We start from the raw sequence: 17,570 nt of genomic DNA, 5'->3' as shown, positions 1-17,570 counted from the left end.
AAAAAACATTGAAGTGATGTCCAATTGCAGAAGGGCAGCAGGATGCTAGTCATCACAGGTAGGAGCTAAAGGAAAAACTTGAAACTGTGATCATAAACTTCCAGACTGTGTAGTAACGTGAAGCATTTACTTCAGTTTTGTAACATGGTCTATAGATAGTCCAGGTTCTGGAGTCTTTTTTCGAGAAGGTGGCTCGTTCGAAGTGTGACCGTTTAGTAATAAAACTATTTCAATGTATGTATTTTTGTACAAAGTAAACTGAGTCACTTGATACAAAATAAACTGTGTTTAAAAAAAAAAAAATTCTTTCCCAAATTCTTAAAATTATTATTTCTATTTTAAGTGGGTTTGGAACCAGCACCTCTTTCCGTATCTGAAGAACGACAGCTTGCGATTCTGACAGAGCTACCTTTTGTAGTTCCTTTTGAAGAAAGAGTAAAGGTACCTAATTTCTAATTTAATATGCAGGTTGTAGGGTGGGGGTTTTTTGATTGGGTTTGTTTTTTTTTTTTTTTAGTTTTTTGTTGTCAGTAAGTGTAAAAAGAGCACTTAGCTAAGTAGAAACTGGATTGTTTCCCTGCAGAAGGATATGACAAGCCATACCATTTGTTTCAGTACTCACGTGACAGCTGAACATTTGAAATTAATTACTTTTCTCTTTTTTTACTAGTTTTATTGTCCTTTATAATAATTACATTAAAATTAAAAACGTGTATTTGAAGATATGAGAGCAGTTGTGTGTTTATTATAAACTGCAGTCCTGATTGATCTACATGATCTACATGATTGCACCCTCTTGTGGCAAGCAGAGTACTAACTAGTTGTGTATCTGTAATAAACAGATTGCAAGGTCAAGACTGGAGACTTGTGCAGTGGGTGGATTTACTCAGAATGAGATGATGGATGTCCATTTTGGGGAAATAACGCCTAGCAATTAAATTTCTGCATTTATAGCTGAGTAGCTGAACTTTAATAGAGAGATTCTTGTGCTATTTGCTTTTGAATGTTTTCTAGATTTTAAATATGTAATTGTTAGTTCTATTACTTACCTCATTTTGCATTGTATATTTATTTAAAAGCTATTATTCTGTTATCCATAATTTTTTTTGTTTTCTGAACTGCCTTTGTTGTCAACAGTATCAATTACTTAAACTGCTCCCTAAATTGTCTTGGAAACATTAAGTTGCAAGACACCATCAAGCGAATGAAGAATAGTTCCATAGGGAAGGTAAATCAGTTATAGTCAAAAAGGACAGTGACAGCTTTGGTAGAAAAGGAGTGTTTTTTCCAGGCTTCTATGAAACAGTTGTTCCAACAAAACAACTTAATACCGTATGGCAATATTGCACTAGGGTTACAGGGAAACAATTGGAAGTGACCTCAAGCAGGGATCTCTACATCACGATTTAATCACTGTCTAAAACCTCTGGACTTCTTCAAGTTATTTTGAGATGCACATATTTTGAGTTTCTGGAATTTGTAAAACCTTGGTTGGTTTTATCCCAAAACCTGAAATCATAACAATTGGATGAGAACTTGGAGAGAAGGATAAAGCTATAGACTGAACTTTTATATTTCGGAGAGGAGATCCTCTTATACTGCTTTGTAGACCAAGTCTGGTCCTTTTTGTGTAATATTGGGAGTCAGCATCCTTCCAGAGTCTCCCACTGCCCCTGCAAAACAACTTGCAATAAGGGAAGAAGATACCTTATAATGATTTGGGGTTTTTTTGTTTGTTTTGTTTTTTCTTCCACTTGCTATCTATTATGCTATAATTTAATCACAGAATCCCAGAAGGTAGGGCTTGGAAGGGACCTCTGGAGATCATCTAGTCAAACCCCCCTGCTAAAGCAGGATCACCTAGAGCAGGTCGCACAGGATCGCGTCCAAGCGGGTTTTGAATCTCTCCAGAGAAGGAGACGCCACAACCTCTCTGGGCAACCTGTTCCAGTGCTCGGTCACCCTCAAAGTGAAGAAGTTTCTCCTCATGTTCAGATGGAACTTCCTGTGTTCCAGTTTGTGCCCATTGCCCCTTGTCCTGTCACTGGGCACCGCTGAAAAGAGTCTGGCCTCATCCTCTTGACATCTGCCCTTTAGATATTTCTAAGTATTGATGAGATCCCCCCTCAGTCTTCTCTTCTCCAGGCTAAACAGACCCAGCTCTCTCAGTCTTTCCTCATATGAGAGATGCTCCAGTCCCCTCATCATCCTCATTGCCCTCCGCTGGACTTTCTCCAGTAGTTCCTTGTGTTTCTTGAACTGGACACAGAACTCCAGAACTTAGCAGGGCAGAGTAGAGGGGGAGGATAACCTCCCTCGACCTGCTGGCCACGCTCTTCATTTTCTGACTTCTTCATGAGGTTTTTGCGTTTAATCATCAGGTATTAGATACTCTTACAAGCACTCACTGTGTCCAGTTTCATGGTAGGCTCTTCAGCCTTCTGACCCTGGGGGATGTTACCCTTTTTAGCCTTAAGACACACTGATGTGCACCTTTCAATCTGATATTTACCTGTGTGAGGTAGTGAATCCAATTTGTATCAAATGCCTTGGTTCTCACTTACTTAAGCTGTGCTTTCATCAGCTTACCCATAGTGATGTTACTTCCTGTGGTGTGTACCTCAGTCAGCATTGCTTACTTTTCCATGTGTTAGTCTGAAGTCACTGTAAATGCTTCAGTTACACGTTAGGGTTCTTATTTTCAGGACTAACATATGCATGAACGTTGGATTATGTAGGAGGCCACACTCTGTATCAAGAACAATTTTGCTATGAGATGCACCTCCAAACGATTCTTTCCATGGAGTGTTGTGTAGCAATAGTTAATAAACCATATCTAGCCATGCTTCAGGAAAGAGAATGGTGGTGAGCATATTTTCATGCCTTGTACATAAAAAGGAGGTGTCTGTGGCTATGTGTCTTGATGTCATAAACCGTAGCAAAACTTAGCTAAGAAGGGACCTCTGGAGCTACTGTAGTCCACATCCTTCCTCATACAGGAATAACTTCAGAGTTGGATCAGGATGCTCAAGGACTTGTCCACATGGAGTTTTGACTGTCTCTAGAGATGGAGATTTCACAAAGTCTTCATGTAACCTCTTCTGATACTTAATCACTGTCATTATGATTTTTTCTTTTTCCTTTATGTCCATTCAGCGTTTCTCTTTCTGCAGCTTATGACTGTTTTCCTTGTCTTCCTGCTGTGTACCTTAGGGCAGAATCTGGCTTTGTCTACACTATAATCCTCCTGGTTGGAGAGCATCTTCTCCACTAGCTATAGTTGTCCATACAAACAGTAGTTTGGGGACCTTACTCTAGCTTTGTCTGCTGTTGTCAGATTTTCCTCTTTCATGGTAAATTTGTTGTTTTTAAACATCCCTGGAGACTCTTACTTAATCTTCCTAGTTAAGAAAGCAGTCTGTGATATTACTGGGAGATTAAAGCCCTTGGAAAATGTGCTAGACTATTTATTGAATATGGAGATGATGTGAGAGAGGATGTGGTAAACAGACACTCCCTGGATTGAAGGGTATATTGAACATTATTATACATTAGGCAACTCCCTCCCATGCTACATCTTGGCATAGAAACACAGTTAGTTACGGTTTCTCTTCGGGTGAACTGTAACAAGTTCCTTTTGTGAAGACTTCCAAAAGACAACGTGAAGTTCAATTTGCACTTCAGCTGGCATTATTTTTTTGAATTGGTATGATGCCCTGGTTCTTTGTTTAATATGGCAGTGCTATCCACTATTTTGCTTTGAATTATTTGCGCACTGAGCTCCTGAGAGAACTGATACCTAATTTATGATTACTGGGAAAGTTCCTAAGCATTACAAAAATGACAACAATTGTTTACTAGTATTGAGGATTGCCTCTGGGTGTGCAAAATACTCGTGTGACTTTCCCCTTTGTTTTTAACTACTTTGCATTTCAGAACCCTGAAAGTTAGGGAGAGGAAACTGGAATCACTGGCACAGTATCTGTAGATGTGCCTCTTTATGTAGAAAGAATTGAGGATGCTATCTTAGCACAAAAAAGTTTTTTGCATGTCTGTCCCCTTTCCTTTCCTCCTCTAGCACATGGCTCTGTATTATGTTTCTGCAGCTCAGTGAGAGAGAAGACAAATCACTTGAAAGTGAGTGCCCAGAAGCAACTCAAAGGACAGTAATAGTAGTGAATAACCATGTCTCATTGAATATTTAGATCTGCACAATGACATAATTTCTCTTTTCACTCACTTTAACAGATTTTTCAAAGGCTGATCTATGCAGATAAACAAGAAGTTCAAGGAGATGGGCCATTTTTGGATGGAATTAATGTCACTATCAGAAGAAATTATATTTATGAAGATGCTTATGATAAACTTTCTCCTGAAAATGGTAGGCTTACAATTATCATCATCATCTTAATAACATTCAACCATTCTTACCATGTAGTTACATATTTGCTTACTTGAGTAGGATGTTAGTATATCAGCTCTGAGGTGTGACAGTCCTTACAAATTTCCTCCGTTTTTACGTAATTCTCATCAAATCACATTATTTCTGATAATTGCAGTCTCATTCTCTTTAACATGCCATTCCTTAGTTCAAACCCACTTTTATGGGGCTTTTCTTCCCATTTACTTGTCCAAATAACTGTACTTAGTATATTTTTCTGTGTAGTTCATTGTATAATAACTGCTTTGGTAATCCACGTCAACAAAAATATCTAGACTGCACAGGATTTGCTAAGTACAGTGTGGCTTATAAGGATAATGCAGTGCACTTTGTAGTGATAGTATGTAGTAGTATATTTTTTATCACATTGATTTAAATCAATCTAAATACCTTAGTGTGAATTTGTGTGAGAGCAGCTACTCTAGAAGCCAAAATTCTAATGTAGATAAAACCTGCCAAAATAAAGTCCTTATTAGTTATATGGTATTGTTGCATATAAAAAGAGTATTTGCCAAATACTTGAGGTTTGCGATGTGAATCTCACCTGCTGTGCCATGTAAGTTCCCTCCTGGAGAGCTGCCTAGTTTAGAGAGGAAGAAGAGGTGTTGGTATTCTTGATTAGTATAAAATTACTGGAGATCATGCCTTTTCTTAATTTCTTTTACTCTCATAGTATTAAAGATACTCTTCTATTTATAAATAGCATTTTGTATTTCAATACCTTTGTTTAAAACTGTACCTACCTATAAGAGATACATTTAGACTTTTTGTTTTAATTAAGTACAAATTAAATTCTCCTGGTTTTGGAAAGTTTTAAAAGCTAATGAGGAGATGCCACTGTATAATCATCTGGAGATTATACGTGCAATTGACTGTTTAGCATCTTTCCTAGTGGCTGGGAATAGTTTCATCGTACTAAGTTTAGGATGAGTCATTAACTGGGTTCTTAAAAAGAGAAAGATGAAATGGAATTAGAAAACAGAAAAAGTTGAGTCTGTTGTGTTCCCCCTCCCTCTCCCCCAAATGTATGAATATACAATTCAGAAACTGCAGTCTAAGCTTTTGAATAATGCAGTGTCAAGTAACAAGCAAGTCAACCTATTTGTTTATAAGAAGATAGCTTTAAGAGAAACATTTTTCTGTGAAGACCACATTTTGACTTAATGTAGTTTTGTTAAACTATGAAAGCAGTTCTAGAACGCATGTTTCCTAAACTTAATCTAGTCTGACAATCTGGGTACTGGGATGTATTCCGCCTTTAGTGAGGTCACAGGCAATATGAAATTGAGGGGAATAGTATACTTGAAGATCAGGTTGCCACTCAGATGGCCCTCAGCGGACTGAAGAAAAGGGCTTACAGAAGCCTCATGAAGTTTAGGAAAGACCACAGGAAAATCCTGTACCTGGGCTGTAATTAACCCCATGGTGGCTGTAGAGACCAAGCACTGACCAGTAGAAAACTGTTTTCAGTAAAGGACCCTGTGGTTCCCAGTGGACAAAAAATTGAACTACTAAAAAGTTCCCCATGATGAGATGGAAGCTAACTGCATACCAGGCTGTATTAGCAAGAACATAGCTCACAAACCATTCTGTGATTCTTCCAACCTGAGGTGTTCTGTGATTCTGTCAAGCTTTCTATTCAGCTAAAAGAGCTTTTGTATTAATACAAAATTTATCTGCGTATACATGTATATAGTTTCAGATAGCATTTTCGGCCTTTTCTTAAGAAGAAAATTACTCATAAAATGATGACAAGGGAGAACCCAGTAAGCTTGTAGCAAGCAACTGGAAGTAGAGCAATCTCTAGGTGAAGATTTATGTCTCATTTGCAGGTACAGAGAAGCCATAGTGATAGTTGGCCATTTAAGTCTGAAAAACTGTTTTTCTGCATGTGTTCATGATACACCATGTGTATGCACACACATATCCACACACATTATATACACAGTGCTATCTAGTACTGTACTAGTGCTATTTAACATCAATAAAGACTAAATTAGAAGGTTGGACCTTTTTTAAAAAAGCTGATATTCTGAGACAGTATAATTTTTTAAAATAATTTTAGTTCTGGAGTAGATCAGACACCACGTGGGAGAGCAGAAAAGAAGAAATTCCTGAAAATTGCAAGAGAGACAATTTGCAGACTATAGACTGAATTGATGAAAATCGATCTGGGAGATCAAAAAGATGATAGATGAGGTCCTAGAATTGATCAGGAGAGAGCGAAGAACATTGATTTGGAAGAGGAATCCAGTTTTTCTGCTGTCCCTGGAGAAGACAGCTGTTCAAAGTTAATGTTTCTGTATGTTAACTGAGATCATTAAGAAAACAAGCTTGGAGTAGCAGAAATGTGCTACTTTGGTTCTTGTGGATTTGAATCTTTGTTTGGTTATCATATAATGAATAATGGGCAAGCATTTCTCAATTTTTTTTCCTCCCCTGTAACTGGAATTTTCAGCATAGTCCATAATAGCCTCTAGTGGATTTCAGTAACAGTTTAGTTATCATTCTGGCAATATGAGTCATAAAATTGAACGCTCTTTTTTCAGAGGTTGCACTAATTTGGAGTCCACCTCTACCTGGTCACCTGTTTTGACATGCGAATTTGTTTTAGAACCATTTTTCCTTCCTTCCTATAAATCTGGTTATCAGTACATGGAAGAAGAGAAAAATAACTGATTTTCTTCATAAGGCTCCAAAAAGCATTAAACCAACATTACCATATATTGGAGCTTTAACATTAATGCTTACTATCTTGGGAGTCTCCAGGCAAAGCATGCCTGTATGCATGAGACTTTCTCTTTCTTACCAGTGCACATGTTCTATTTTCTTGTTTTGAATGGCATGAGATAGTGGACCTATTGCAGTGCCTGTGGATAAAAACAGCCATCCTGTATTTCCAGCCAGCAGAATTTTAATGCAGGAGAGCATTTCACTTGAATGAAGAACTAATGGGTAATTTTTAAAAATAACTGAATGTGAAACTTGTGATAAGACTGGGAAGTTACTAGTAGGTGTAGAGGCAACCACTGACGGGAAAGTGTAAGACACTCAGTGGTTCAGGAGAAACTCTGTTGCTACAAGTTGCTGAAGATTTGTTCATGAACATCAGCTGTCCATCCATAATGTCTGTGTTTGTAGCAGATAGAAGCAGTAGAAGGCTTTATTGTTACTGGTTTATTACTGGTTGCTTTTGCTGGCACATGAGTGTAGTCAATGCAAGGGATCAAGTAAAAGCTGTGTATATAGTTAGATCTTTGGAAGCTTTCAGTGAATTGAACAAACAGGCCCTCCTTCCCTGTTACTTATACATGGTTCAAGGACTAACTACTGCTTGCTCGCTCAGGTAGCACCATTCTGTGAAACAAGCAGAACGCCTGCCTTCAGAACATGTTCCGTCTTTACCATGCCTTGCTCACTGGAATTACATGACATAGCAAGGAGTCCAAAGTATCCAAAATATTAAGTTCAATTTCAAAGAATATTATTTAATGGTGTAGCTTAACAGTCACCCCTCTAAGGGAATGCAGTGCTTATTAGCGGTTCCTTCAGACAGGAGGATGTTGAACCTTGCATTCACAATGTTTTATATAAATAGAATTTTCAAATTATTCTTAAAATATTTTGTAGGTTTTTTCCTTCCCCTACTAGTGTAGAGGAAGCAAGACCCCTTGTACAAAGTGAGGTTCATATACTGAATATCCCAAAATTCAAGCCAGTAATAGATTTTTGCTACACTACTATTTACTAGTTCACGTTTTATATAAAATTAGTGTAGATACATTGGTATATATAGCCACGTGTTTTTATCCAAACAAAATTCAAGCAGATAGTTGCCTTTGAGTTTGTTTCTCTTTTCTCTGCAGAACCTGACCTAAAAAAGCGCATTCGTGTTCACTTACTTAATGCACATGGTCTTGATGAAGCTGGCATTGATGGTGGTGGAATTTTCAGAGAGTTTCTGAATGAACTACTTAAATCAGGATTTAACCCTAACCAGGGATTTTTTAAGACCACCAACGAGGGACTTCTTTACCCCAACCCTGCTGCACAGATGCTCGTTGGAGACTCTTATGCCCGGCATTACTACTTCCTTGGAAGAATGCTTGGAAAGGTAAAAACAGAGTTGTATAATATAAAGCTGTAGCAGTACTGAAATTATTCAGCAATGTTTGGGTTTGGTTTTTGTTTTTTTCCTTTTTAGATAGGAGTAGACGGGAAATGATGATGATTTTCCTAGAGTTGAGGAAAATTAACTTCCAGATGCTGGATCTGAACATTATTTCCACGCATCACCCAAATTTCTCGTTCATTTTAATAAGTTACTTCAGAAATACAGAGAATTTGAGATAGCATGACTGCCAGTTGAGCAAAGTGTGCATGTCTGCTTCTGTGTTTATCTTCTTGCTTAAAGTTAAGTTGATTGAAGCCAATAGAGCTACTCTGCTTATGGTGATTTTTAATGCAAAGCTTTCTGGAATTTGACTGCAGTTAAATTGTCATAATTTAGAATATATGAAATTAATATTTTCAGAACAGTCAGTTTTTAGTTGTATGAGGTATACAATTCTTGTAAGCATTTAAAATTTGCCATGAGCGTTTACCATACTTCAGAGCCATATGCAAATTAACTTTCACTTATTCTGCTTGTTTTTTCACACATTTTGATTCTTTCTTGAGTTTTAGTGCTTGGTATTTTGGTGTTGTGAACGTTCAAAAACTAATACACACTTGTTGAGCTAGATGAAAAATGGGGGTGGAGGTGAGGAAAAAAAAGAGAGAAACCATTACAAACATTCATTACGTTAAATTTTCTTTTATGGTCATGTTTAATACTGAGGCTATTTCCTTCTAAGTCCTTGAAATAATTTTTGTAAAGCTAATAATTGTGAAACAAAGCTTGGAATACAAATTCCATTTCAGAAAAGAATGTATTGGTTGCTACTCAGCTATTTAAACCTGAATGTATGTAAGATGTAAAAGTCCTGTTTAACTGCCTGAATTATTTTGGAGGCTAAAATCCTGCTGACGTGCAATGAGATTTAACATATAGTTGGATGTTCTTTTAGTGTAGCTGAAAATGGTTTAAGAGGATGTTGTTGGCAAACTTGAGTTGTTGAGACAGAGTGCTGTTCTTTAGAGTTGCCAGTCAGCTGATTTAGATTAAACTGCCACTTTGTAGGCAAATTGTCTGCTAATGCATCCTAGCTATTGCAATATCCAAACTTGTTAAATAATGAAAATTTCAAATCGGCCATTTCAATAATATAATCTTTGAAGGATGTTCCTGCTCTTAATGGGAGATGGATTCAGTACTAATACAGTAGTTTGTAATTGTGACCTATGTTATGTATCCAAGGCTTCATTTTCTTTCTGCATCTATAGATTTTTGGAGTGGGGAAGTTATACTGCTGTGGTATTGCAAGGAAGTTACTTCACTCCAAAAATGTTTAGTGTTTATCGAGGAATAAGGCAGGGCTCAATTGTTGAGGGGAAGTTTGAAGCATTTTTTTCAAAAAAAGATTGTAATTTTGAATCTTTAATTTCTTCTGTCAAAAGAACACATTGCCTTCTGTAATTGGGTTTCAAATACTAGCATAAAGACAGAAGTTGTGAAATATGTTTTACCTCCCATAGCGTGCTGCAAGCATAGTTTTGGTTTTGACTTTTTAAAATCATAGGATCTATTATTTAACATTTTGAAAGCATAAATTGTTTTTGTATTTGCAGTATGTTTACATAAGGTAAGAATTGACAGTGTTATTTAATAATTACCCCTACCCAGGTGCACAGACACCTTTTTAGTAGTGTATTTAGAGACTTGATGAATTAAACAGAAAGATAAGGCACGACCATACTATTCAAAACCTGCCAGTATTGTGGTCTCGGTTAAGTTATTGAATACTCACTCACCTGTTTTTGAAAATGTGTCCATTTTATGCTTTGCACAAGGTTATTTGAGAGCAATAGTGGATTATTAAAAGCCCCTTTGTAAACAAAATAGATATAATGCAAAGGAAGCAATCAGGCATCCACAGCAATTTCTTATTTGTGGAGACCAGTATGTAAAGGCCGCTGCCACCAAAAACTCTCACGTAAGAAGTTTCAATGTTATCAGAAAACAAATACATTAAAATATAATAATTTATAGAAATTCTCTGTCTCTTGGTAACCATTTTATACTAATATCCAAATGCATTTAACTTTCAGTACCATAGATTTACATCTAAGTCAGTTTTTCTTCTCATCGGGAAGTTTCTAACAGCTTGACATCTTCTGTGTTTATTGGTGAGTTCAGAAGTAGAAACATCTGAAAATTTAAAACTTACCTTTAAAAATATTGTATCTAAAAATTTAAATTATTTTAACCCTAGATAAATTATTGACTATTTGGGGTATAGTTTTGTAGTTAGTGAAAAAAATTGAAATTTATTTACTATACAAACTGCATGACTGTCCATGTAGCTTTTACTGATCACTGAATGAGCAAAAGGTCTTGTAGAAATAATACCATGTGATTGTGTAATTGCATATGTTGTCTGAAATCATTCTTAAAAAAAAAAAAGACAGAAATGAGTTTGCTTAAACAACAGCTACTCAAACACTTCCAAAGTTTACATTTCTCAACTTTCAGCGACTTTACTCTGTAATGTAAATATTATTTTAACATTGCTGCCTTTTAAGCATTTTCCTTTTTCTTCCTTAATAGTAACAGCTCAGCTTACCACACACACCTTGGGTAGCAGTCTCCCACCACCAGCAGGGTTTGAAACTTGAACCTTTCTGTTTCCCCCACTGGAAGCACAGCAGTGACTTTGAGTCCCAGGCTTTGCTTGAGAGCTAAGGGTGTCCTGGGCTCTTGGGGACGTTCGGACAGAGGTGTTCTAGCCCGCATTTCTCTTTGTTGTCCGTTCTGGAAAGTAGAGTCTTCTTGTCCCATGTGGTGTCCCAGAAGTATGGATGTGACACTGTAATCCTTTTGCTCTCACAGTAGGTAGGATTGGGCTGTGGGGAGGCACCCGATTTGGTTTAACTTCCTTTCTAAATGCAGTAGTTCTGCACGTGGAAAGGTTTTTAGTGCTGCCAGACTTTCCTGCTGCAGCTTTGGCAGTGTAGCGGACTAGGCTCAGAACACAAAAGTTGCTCTCTTAACAGGCTGCCAAAACTTGAAGCAGCATAGCCAGAGAGGGGAAGTTTGGAAGCAACGCCTAAGAATCTTAAATGAGGATTTTCTCCATGCTGATTCTTGAATGCTCTGCTGCAAACCTGGAAAGTGGGAAATGCTGGTTAACCATTTCAACAGAAACAGCGACCAGTGGAACAGTGACAGATAGAGAATTAAGATCTGAACTTCATGTTCAGGCCTAAACTCAGTCTAGTATACCATATCATATCATCTTTCTCCATTTCCAGCTTACATTTGCATTTATTCCGTGATGTTAATGTGACAGATGTGGAAAAGGACATTCTTTGCATTTGGAATTATTTGACATCAAGTAGCTAATTCTTATGATAATTTACTTAAATTTCATGAAGTATCAGCATTAGTTTAAGAAGGCAGGCAGTCCATAGAAAGATTAGAATGATAATTCTTATGGTTTCCTCCTCTTCCTTTTTGACATAAACCTGCTAGTTCTTGGATATACTATGTTTTGCAATGATTGTCTTTGTGCCTTTAACAAAGTAACTCTTTCTGCCATTAGAGATTTTTGGTTATACTGAATTAGACCATCTCCATTTCTCTTCTTGTATTCTACCATATTGAAGAGCACTAGTGAGTCAGGCATTCACATTGCTGAAGAACATATGCACTATCTCTGAAATACAATATTAAGTCTCTTTTCCTAAGCAATAGAATCTGCGGTCCTTGGAAGACACTAAGGTTTTCAGAAAAGATTTGTTTTGCCAAGACATAGCTTTTGTCTTAAATGGTTGGGAAGGCAGTATAAAGAATAAAATGTGGTGTTTTGAACTGAGTCCCTCCTTTATGAATCCGAATAAAGAACTTTGATAGAAGAAGCAGCAAGGACAGAGCAAAGAGAATGTATTATTTTTAATTTTAGCATTATTTTGATGATAGATAGATGAGACAATCTAGGTTTAGTCTTTGGTCATTAGTACTTAATGTTATATAGGAGGTCAGTAATTTGTGCGGCCTGGTGGATATTAAATTGATAAAGGTTTAAGTTGTTTATTTTCATATGACTTTTTATAGGTTACTGTACTGATTTAAGATGCAACGGACTGTTCTATGCATGTATCTAAATGTTGTTAAAAATATATAATTAAAAAAGGTTATAAAATATGTCTTTTGGTAAAATGAAATGTTAAGAGGGTAATAGTAGATTAAATACAAATCTTACTACCCTAGTAGTGAATGTGGGACTGTTAAAATTACTGATTAGATTATTTTTCTGTATCTTGGAGAGTGTGCCTTGTGGTTCCAGTTTGTAACTCTGAATAGAGCTGTGATAGATGATTTGTTGTGTGAGATATTATTCCTGTATGGAAGGTACAATTCTAAGATTAGCAGTGTCTACTGTATCCATTTTGTGGAAAAACTAAAGTAGTTCTTAATCATCCTGGGGCCTTATCTAAAATGGATGGAATCAGTGGGAGTCTTCACAGCAAGATCTGGATCAGATCCTAAACTCTTAAATCATTAATAAGCTGCACATATGGAGTTAAAACCTTCAAGCAAATGTTTCTAGTAACATATTTGTGTGCCCTCTTTGTGCCACAAGCTTGCAGAGAGAAAACAAAGCAATAAAACTCTACAATGAGAACTGGGTTTTGTATACTTGAATATTTTATAGAATGGTGCATCAAGCATTGCACTGCTGCTCTTCCTGTTTCTCTGACTGTTGAAGGGTGTTTTTTGTTTTTTTTCTTCTGATTTTTGGGCTACACTTTCCCTTTGCTTATTGTCTGTTTAATTAAGATCCACTTTGGCTTGGCTTAAATCAATACACTCTTAATTGATTTGTGCTGTAGCCACAATTGATACTACTAGTACCTAGAAAGGTAGGTATAGAATTAGTGATACCGATATGAAGAGGAGGTAATTTGTATAACCTTTTGTTGTATTAATTTCAGTTACCCTGCACATGATTTTGTTTAGACTCGACATTTTGCTTAAAAGCAAGTTAGTTATTTGTCTCAGAAAATCCTGAATCATCCAAAATGGAATCAAAACAGGAATTTACTATGTGAAGTGGCATGCTCTTTTAATTATACACTTAGAGTGCAGAAACACAATCATAAGAGAGCGAAATTGATGCCTTATGGAAGTTATGTCATGATTTATGAATGTAGATGTAAACTAATCTGAATCTATTTTCTGACACCTTTTTTCAGCTTGACAATTCCTTTGTGTACTGGTTCATTTAACATAACCAATTATCTTTTGATTACAAAATGCTACATTAGTACTAACCTTGTAAATATATGTCTAGCACTAAAAGACTACTGAAATGTGGTATTTTAACTCTAAATCTTTAGGAAGGAAAAGTGTGTATTGATGGATTGTGATATTTATTGGGTCATAATGTATTTAAATTTTCTTTAATGCATATGTTAGTGATTGTTTACCGTGATAAAGTGCATAGAGGTCTCCGCAAGAGTTCTGCGTGGAAAGAATTACCTCATGTCAGTGGTCACTCCTCAATTAAAAGTTCCATTAGCAGATGATTCCTGCTTCTGGTTTGTGTACTGATTGCATTTTATTGCCTCTAAATCAGGTTCCTAGACAGGGAATAAATAAACAGTTAGAGTGTTTGGTAATGGTATCCTGATCTTTTTTCACAGTTAGGAACACCTATGTCCATTTTAATCAATTAGGTTTGGAATATTTACTGAAATTCTTTATTCTGTTTGAACTGTCTTAGAAAATGACTGGTTTCACTGCTATTAAAGTACAGATTTATCTTAGAAGTGTATCCAGAGGTTAGTTATATAGTAGTAAATGTTTCAGTTTTTCAGAAGATTAGAACTTAAATAAGGAGGAGTTGTCCTCCTTTTATCTCCAGTTCTTACTAAATTATGTTTAAATTTGAGAAAAATCTATTAAGCCTTTGCTGGAATTTCAGTAGTGGGTGATAACAATATTATCCAGTGCATCCACAGGTACCTCTAGTCCTTCCCTCTTCCGTCCCTGAAAACCCCCAAATGACATTGATGGCAATTTATATCATCTACATGGCGTAAGTTAGAGATAACTGTTCCTATTAAAAGAGAAAGAAAGTACCAAGCTGATGAAATGATGGTTTTCTGCAAGTACCAACATTTCTGAAGCACTCTATTTGGTAATAAAAATTCTTGTAGTAGAATTAAATATATCCTGAATTCTTAGAATAAAAATACTAGCATGACTTTCCATTTTTAAATTAAAAATTAACTCAAGGTCATTATACTTGATATGCTCCAATGGTGGTTTTGGAAATGAATCCCTACCTTTTTATGGTAATATGTTCATGAGTCAGTCATGAGTTTGTTTTGTGCTTATCCCACACCTGCAATCTGTTTCAGGTATTTACACTCACTGCAGCAAACTTGGCAGGCAGGCCCCTCACATCTGAGTCTGCTACCCCAGAGCTCTGGAACTTGTATGAACTTGTACTTACTGACCTTCAAATTCCCAGTAAGTGGGAAATCAGAAGTAAAACCAGTTTACAAAAGGTTTTATTTTTTCTGGAAAAAATCTAAGGATACTACTAGCACTGTTGCAAGGAGTGTTAATAAAGCTCTCTCAGAAGCCTAATTACAGGTTTCTAGCTGTGGAATTTTGGACTCCTACTTTTTAAAAAGACAGAAAAGACATCCAATATTTGAACAAAAAATGCACTATGAATTTTCGCAGTCATATAGGGAAGATAATGTACCAGATTTTCCATTATGATGGTGATACAAATACATCTAGATGTCTCTTCTGTTGTAGAGGTCAGAGAACTGCGACTTAAAGCTACCAGATAGCAGACGTATTGCATTGTGACACAGCCCTGATAGTTTTATTTCATCATATTGGCATTAGGAACAATACCAATTTGTTTTTGCTCACTTTAAAGTGCATTATTACGTATATCTATAAGAAATTATTTTATCTTAAAATTACAAAATGCTAGCTTTAAAAATGCTTCAAAAAGACGAGTATGTGTTAATTTTAATGTAACTTATATTTTTAGTTTTATCTTTTTCGTTAGGGTAGAAAAGGCTTTGCTGGCCCCAAAAGCTTTGTGAGTGTGAGATATTTCTAGGATATAAATAATAAGGTAGAAGGAAGTTCTAATGGTTTTGCTATTTTTCTATCATTTTTATTAATGATTCTGTACAGCTTTGAAGATCTATTGCACTCTGTAAGTGCTAAGTATTATTTAATAGTAACTGTTTAAAATGACTGAAATAGAAAGGGTTACGGTCTTGGGGGCTGATGAGGGAAATAACTGAATTTAAGCCCAGTCATTTACTGCCTCAGCCCATAAGCCGTGTGTCTTTCTCGGGGTAGACTTTAGCATTGTTTAGGGTTTAAAGTACAGTTCTGGGTTCTAAAGGATTAATGGAAAGTAGGACCAATGTCTGATTAATTATTTTTCTTAAGAAAGATTTTAGTTGAAATAATGAGAGAATTGTAGACCCGAAAGTGTAAGTAAAGGCACTAAAGCTGCCTCACAGTCAGGGAGGTTTACTTGGTTTATCTGTGAATTTGTTTACACAATTTGAACCTTACTCAGCACATTGTAATACTCATGTAACCTCTACTATATACAGCTAATTTGTCTGAAATGACTAGACTAGATTTTGTCCAGTTTTAAAACATGGTACAAAGGCTTTTCTTTCTAAAGAGCCGTTTCCTAAATCTTGGGGTCATACCTGAACAGTGCCTCGTGTGACCAAGTAGTGCTTAAATAATATTGTGATAGTTACCATGTATAATCCAGTCAGATACTATTCTCATTATGTTGAAAACAAGAAAAAAAAATCCTCCTTGCCCAGAGAACTGTCATTTTTCTTCCTTTCTTACTATGTACTGTATACAGTTGTCCTTCCAGCTGAGATCCTTCTGTTATATATTAAAGCTACTAATTGCATACCTATATTCTGAAAGTTGCTTGCTTTAAAGAACTGTTTCTTGTTCCCCCCACATCATAGGTGATTCATGAATGCATTCTGTATATTTCTAAGTATCTGAACATAATAGTTTTCACTTTAGATGACCAAGTTGTGATCTGTGTCACTGAATTGAGTAAAGGCTTTTGTGGCTAGTCCATGTTGCAGTCAGTTATATTTGAACTATATTGTAATCGCAAGTAATATCACTTAAAAGAGAAACAATAGACTTCAGACTGCATGCTTTGTGTGTGTGAGGTCAAAACCTGTTAACCACAGTAGGCTTTCTGTTATTTTGCTTGTTTTTATTATTTTGGTGTGGTCTACAGGCATTCACACACAGAGGGAGAGGGAGGTGTATAAAGTTCCTTTTACTGAATACTACTTCTGCCATAGTGAAATGATTGCTCTTTGCCTTTTAACCAGAAAAAACCCGCACTTTTTAACCATTTATTTAAAAAAAAAAAAAACCAACAACAAACCAAACCAAAAAAAACCCCAAACCAAGGAAAAAAGCCCACAAGGCTAGCCAAGGCATCTTGAGATAATTGGGAAAACACTGGGATGAAGAGTACCAAAAATAATTTGTTACCGAAAAACAGATTTGCTTGTTTGCTTTGTTTTGTTTAGTTGTTTCAGCAGCTTTTAAGTTATTTTAAAGGTTATCTAGAGATGTCATGACTTTGTTTAAAGAGCATCCCTAACCTACATGCGTTTGGGATAGTGCTGGGAAATCCAGGTTGGCTCTTTCAGCAGACATAACTGTTCGGCTACTGGGAATGCGTCACCCAACGAGCATTACAGTGCTTGTGTGATTGCCCTTGATGTAGACATACCTGCTTCAGACTAGCCTCTTGCCCCAAGCTGGCATCTGCAAACTGCTCCTCCATGAAAGTGGAATGTTAATACTCCCAGCCTTTCGAGGAGGCAGAGGTATATAGGCTCTATTAAGGTGTTTGTTTGGTGCCCCCTCAAATTAACATTAGAAACTAGAAGTCTAGCGTCATATGTGACCACCAATTGCTCC

At 36.4% G+C, this 17,570-nt stretch overlaps 1 protein-coding gene across 2 annotated transcripts in view; it reads left to right on the top strand.

The window, feature by feature from the left end:
* UBE3C (ubiquitin protein ligase E3C) overlaps window positions 1–17,570 on the top strand; it is a 79,611-nt gene that overhangs the window by 39,500 nt on the left and 22,541 nt on the right. For both annotated transcript variants that reach the window (XM_054814311.1, XM_054814312.1), the window contains exons 16-18: window positions 344–441; window positions 4,249–4,381; window positions 8,308–8,555. In XM_054814311.1, the coding sequence (XP_054670286.1) occupies window positions 344–441; window positions 4,249–4,381; window positions 8,308–8,555 (479 nt within the window). The remainder of the gene's footprint in view (window positions 1–343; window positions 442–4,248; window positions 4,382–8,307; window positions 8,556–17,570) is intronic.

The sequence above is a fragment of the Grus americana genome, chromosome 2 (assembly GCF_028858705.1).
Source record: "Grus americana isolate bGruAme1 chromosome 2, bGruAme1.mat, whole genome shotgun sequence".
In the NCBI taxonomy this organism is placed as follows: domain Eukaryota; kingdom Metazoa; phylum Chordata; class Aves; order Gruiformes; family Gruidae; genus Grus; species Grus americana.
The sequence above is the reverse complement of the archived record's forward strand: the minus strand, read 5'-3'. Positions and strand labels throughout refer to the sequence as shown.